General features: G+C 38.1%; 1 protein-coding gene across 1 annotated transcript in view; it reads right to left on the bottom strand.

Annotated features, from left to right (window-relative positions):
- The window catches only part of Mre11 (MRE11 homolog, double strand break repair nuclease), an 87559-nt gene that overhangs the window by 32090 nt on the left and 49909 nt on the right, over positions 1 to 5560 (bottom strand). The window contains exons 15-16 of the mRNA XM_023709523.1: positions 3653 to 3872; positions 2710 to 2790 (exon numbers count right to left, since the gene is read on the bottom strand). Of these exons, the coding sequence (XP_023565291.1) occupies positions 2710 to 2790; positions 3653 to 3872 (301 nt within the window). The remainder of the gene's footprint in view (positions 1 to 2709; positions 2791 to 3652; positions 3873 to 5560) is intronic.

Below are 5560 nucleotides of genomic sequence, written 5' to 3'. Positions count from 1 at the left end.
AAAAAAAAAAAAAAGAAAAGCTGTAAGCTTAACTAACAGCTGATGTCTAAACAACACTAGAAGATTTCACTTTAAGTGATTTATTCTATCCTTCAGTGTCAAGGAATATTTCACAGAAAACAAACCAGGAGAATTAGATGCATGCTGACGTAAGGTAAACCCTGTATCTATGACCTACAGCACTATCATGTGCAGGTCAACCAACTTTTAGTAATTTAACATGGAACTATCATGTATTTTACTCATTTACTATGTTCCTTTTTTTCTTACTTCTTTATAGCAACATTTCATAAATTCCTGCTACAATATTTGCCTGTTTTTTTGTTTTTTTTTAATAAATTTTATTTATTTGTGAGTGTGTGTGTGTGTGTGTGTGTGTGGCCAGCTCAGTCCACCAGGGGGCGGGCTGGCTGGCATGTGGTGCTGGGGGATTGAACCGTGGTCCCTGGGCTTTGCCAAGCTTGTTCTAAGGAGGTGCTCCAGACCACTGAGCCATCTCACCAGCCCCCTTGCCTGTTTTTTTATTCCATTAATTTTCTTAGAATCTAATACAGAATGTATTATTTCCAATTTACATGTGAAGTAACTTAGGACAGTAAGAGGCTTGTTCAAAACTATAATGTTTTTTCATATTGAACTGTGAGGTAAACTCAGACTGGATCATCTATAATATACCACGTTGCCTTCTGTCTGTCTCTCTCTCTGTTCTGTCTCTCTCTCCCTTTCCCCCCTTCTTTGCTTTTATGTTCCATCTACCAGGAATGAAATCTTTTTCTAAATGCTCCTCCCTAAATGGTAATACAGACGAACTTGTAAGTCAAAAGCTAAGGATCTTAGGGGGTTTTCTGAAGCAATGAAATAATATTGGAGTAAAAAGATAGCAACAGAATTTCTAGTAAGAAGCTGCTTTATAAGCCTTAAATATTTTGATGTTTATGTCCTTTCTCTAATGCCAGATGTCATTTCAGCAAGGTCAAACACTTCCTTTATGAGTGTGACAACACTTCCTGCTCTGAAAAGATGATTAGAATACATGATGGATTTTTAAAACTTTTTAAATACAGTCATTACAATGAAAGGCACACTGCTATACCCCCATCACTCCTATACGCGCTATCCCACCATTCCTGCCACTTCTGAAGCAGTTCTGGAACTCCTCTTTCTGAGTGTCTTTATGATATATAATCAAAAATATGGTGAGTGCTGCTGCCAAGCATCATTGTTATGGTGTCTAGTTGTCACCCCAAAGCCTCATGCAGTCATTGGGTGGACTTCTAGAGTTAGTGATTAACTCATGATCCGATGGGATTGTGGGTGGGAGTGCTGCGCCCAGACTGGGGTGGAGAGCCTGAATGCAACACAGGGAGACAGACTTGCTCTCTACAGCCACTGTTGCTGTCACTCGTCCCTTTTGCTCTTGCTGTTTTGCTGCCTTCTGCCGCCATGGACTGTTGCCCTTTGCCATGTGCCACTCTGCCTTGGAGCCAGCTGAGTATGAACTGAAACCTCCAGTAACTGTGAGCTAAATAAGCCTTTCCTTCCTTCTTTTTTTTTCCCTTTTCCTTTTTTTTTTTAAGATGTATTTAGTACAGGGTCTACAAGGTCTCACTACACAGCCCAATTGCTGGGATTATGGGCCTGCACTACCATACCCAGTCTCAGTTGCCATCTCAGTGCACTGCAGGGGCAGAGCCGGCATAGCTCCTTCCTTCAGTTTGAGTGTCGGGCATTTGTCCCAGCAATGAGAGAAGAGCAACTGAGACAATCATGCAATGGGAAAGCAGACTCATGAAAACATTGTGGCATGTCCTCGCCGAGCTTATTCAATGAATCTGGCACCACTGGACTTCTGGCTCTTTCCCAAAGTCAAAATGACCAAGAAAGGTAAGCATTTTGAATGAATTCAGGACATCAAGGTAGCTGCAACTAACAATACCAAGAAGACTTTCAGAGCCGCTACAGAAAGTGTTAAGAACAATAGAATGCACACTGAAAGTAAAGGGGAGTACTCTGAGGTGGAGTAATGGTAATGTCTTTTATTATACTACTGTTTTACATTTAAATATTCATGTACTTTTAGGCCATACCTCATAGTATCATGGTCAACTAATGGTTGGAGTCCAGGAAATATGGGACCAATCCAAGCTCTAGTACTGACTAGTGGTGAGACCTTGGGTGAGTTTCCCATTTTTTCAAGGCCTCAATTTCCATATCCGTAAAACAAATAATACAAATACCTACTGCAGAGAGCAGTGTAGAGGTATTTCATAAATATTAGCTATTAATAATATTAGTGATTTTATCAACTAGGACAAACTGGCTTAGCTCAGTTCCCTTATCCATAAAATGAGGGCATACAAAGGTGTTCTTAAGTCTTCCAGGTTTAAGCCATTAACTAATTAACTTAAATCAGTGTTTTGGGTATTTCCCATCCACCCGCATTCCATCTCACTGCTTCATTTTCCTATACAGTCATTAATCCTGTGTCACAGGTAAAACCACACTTGTTTTTAAAAACCTATTACAGCTTACTAACTCTTAAATAGTTCTGATCCACATGAAAAGCGTTGCATGCATCCTATGATCTTAACTGTTAAGACCACAACAACTGCAATACAAACAAATGTGGGACACGTAAGGAAATTTCTTGTCTTCCTAAGTCAGAATTGATAAATAACATCTAAATAATCACTTGTAGCTTGTACTCACCGTCTAGGATAGACATATTTCTGCAGGCAGACACAGCAGTCCGTGAGCTCCTACTCCGTGCAGAAGTGCTCGGACCAGTGCCTGTAGCAGAGTAACACGCAGTAAATACACAATGCCACCAGGAGCGGTGGGCTTTCTAGGTAGAACCTAAAGAAACGAGATCTAGATAAAGTTATGCTGAAACTGTTTACAAAAAGCCAATGGCATTTATTATAAAAACATCTAGATTCTGGTCAATTTTCAGACACTACTCTTTTAGGTTACATCTGACTCACATTTATCCAATTAAAATTTAAAGAAAAATTTTGTGAATATAAGGATAATGAAAATAATCATTAGGAAAGGAAAATGTTTTTCCTGGACACTTTAAAATAAAACACTATTCATTTTACCAGCTTAAAACTCATATGGATAATTATTCAATGAAAGCAAATAAAAATTTATACTCTACATCAGAAAGTGACTTTTTGACCATATTCTATTGTTTGTCAAACTAAATACAGTGATTATGACTAATGCTAATGACTGCCTTTTGAAATGAAATTGTTTTGAGGGAGTTTTCCTTTTTAAATAAATTTATGGAGACCATTTTATAAGCATGTATTTTATCTTATGACAGTAACAAATGTCATTTTTATAATCTGGAAGATATTAGCTAGACATTTTCCTTAACAATTCATATCTATTATTATGTTACACATTAAAAATATGTGTTATGAATAATCAAAACCCTATTTTGCAAGTGGTCATTCAAAGTTCTTTAGTATCGGAGGTATACGTTAGAACTGTACTGAAGACATTGTGCAGTATAAAAATAAATGTTTAAGAAATTATGTCTTAGAAGCCGAACTTCATAGCTCAATTCTGATTACAAGACACAATCCTTCATTTGCAACTCAACTGTGAAGTGGAAAGTGTACAAAAGACAGTACTCAGCGCTGACCTCTACCTCTCTGAGATCCTCCTCGTGGGGCTGAGTTCTGCCCTCGGCCTCTTCTTTGCCCTCGACCTCGGCCTCTCCCTCTACTGGGTGCTGCTGAAATGCTGTCATCAGAGTCATTTGCTGTCTGTTCAGCAAGATCAATACTCATGAAGTCATCAGCACTGAAGGCAGAAGCAGAGTCCTCCGACTGGGATCTCAGCGCCCGGGCTCTGCTCATAGCCTGTACACGAGGTTGCATGTTAGTGGATAATGCAGCACCTTAACAGCAGTTAATATAACCATTCAGATGAACATTTAACACTGTCAGACCATCTCCTCATTATGTCTCACCAATTGCACCCTAAGTACATAAAGGAGAACTACCTACCAATCAAATTCAATACTTATTATGTGTCAGACCAATTTATAATACTGACTCGAAAACATCTTTTAAGGTTTACAAACAAAATTAAATTTGACAGAATCAAAAATCAGAACTGGTGGAAAAACTGACAATCATCCTGAACTTAATACCACATTTGTAAGACTCATTATTTGAGCCATTTTATCACTGGGTGGTGAAATTTTAAGGTGCTTTTATTTTTTTTTATTAGTCTTGAATATTACAAATTTTATACAGTCTACCTTTAAAATACTTTTGTATGATCAGAAAAAACATTAGTCACCCCTTAAATACACATACATATATAAAAAGAACTGAAGCCTTGAGAAATAGTTACTTTTAGAACTAGGAACATACAACTTTTAATTTGATTAAGAAAATCTAGGAAAAGAAGTCTGAGGTAATCAAATATTTCATTAAAAGTAGAATAAAAGTAATTCTGCCATGATCCCCTAAAGAAACAAAAATGTTAAGGAACATAAAAACACTTAAAACCCATTTTAATAAAACTAAATATTGTTCCAATCCCCAAACATACAGTCTATGAAGAACAATAAGAACATTTCACTAGCTCAGAGAAAGCTGAAAAGGGTTTCAGGAAGGCCAGAGATCTCCACATTCACCTGTATCATGGCACCCCACACTGACCCTTCTTGCTAGGGAAGGCACGTTTTAGGTCTCAGCATGAGCAACTGTGATACCAGAAGGCCAGGGGACATAGAGCTAAATGAGGAGACGGGAACAGAGCAGGGAGGGTAGCCAAGAGAGTGAAGTGTGTGCTGGGAGGCGCAAGGCAGGTTAGCTCAATATTAAAAAGTTGGGAAAAACAGACTTGTAATATAATCTAGCTAACCTGAAAAACAACTTAAATGGAGCCAAGAATATAAAGATAACATCAACAAGCTAAAGAAAAAGTTGAGAAAATTGTTACAGAATGACACCTTCCCAAGAAAGAGGAAGCTTCACAGGTAAATTTTAGTTTCAAAGAATGGATCATTCACTACTATTTAACAATGCCGCATCACAAAAAAGTAAAGCTTCCAAAATGCTTTTTAGAAAGCTAGCAGGAGAAGATACTAACAAAGACTGCACGCACCAGAAGAAAACTGATAGCAACTAGGACATTACAGGAGCAGATGGAAAGATGAGGGAGATGAACATACACTGCCAGGGAGTTTATAAGTGATATGGGCTGGGTCAATAATAGAACAGATATTATTATAATTGGTTATCATAATAAAGGGAGAAAATTCAAATTTATCTGCTTAGATAACAAAAAGGCAATTAGCTTTTCAGTCATTTCTCATTTATATAAATAAACTTCAGGGCTGGGGATGTGGCTTAAGGGCACAGCACCTGCCCAGCAAGTGCAAGGTCTTGAGTTTGATTCCCAGCACCAAAAACAAATAAACTTCAAGAATAGGTGGATTGGGGGCCAGGGAGATGGCTCAGTGGAATAAGTGCTTCCCTGGCAAGCGCAAGGGCCTGAGTTCAATCCCTGGTTCCACAAAAAAAAAAAAAAAAAA

This window comes from Octodon degus, unplaced genomic scaffold (genome assembly GCF_000260255.1).
Source record: "Octodon degus isolate 3935 unplaced genomic scaffold, OctDeg1.0 scaffold00012, whole genome shotgun sequence".
Taxonomy (NCBI): domain Eukaryota; kingdom Metazoa; phylum Chordata; class Mammalia; order Rodentia; family Octodontidae; genus Octodon; species Octodon degus.
Note: the sequence above shows the minus strand (reverse complement) of the source record. Positions and strands in the feature narration are given on the sequence as shown.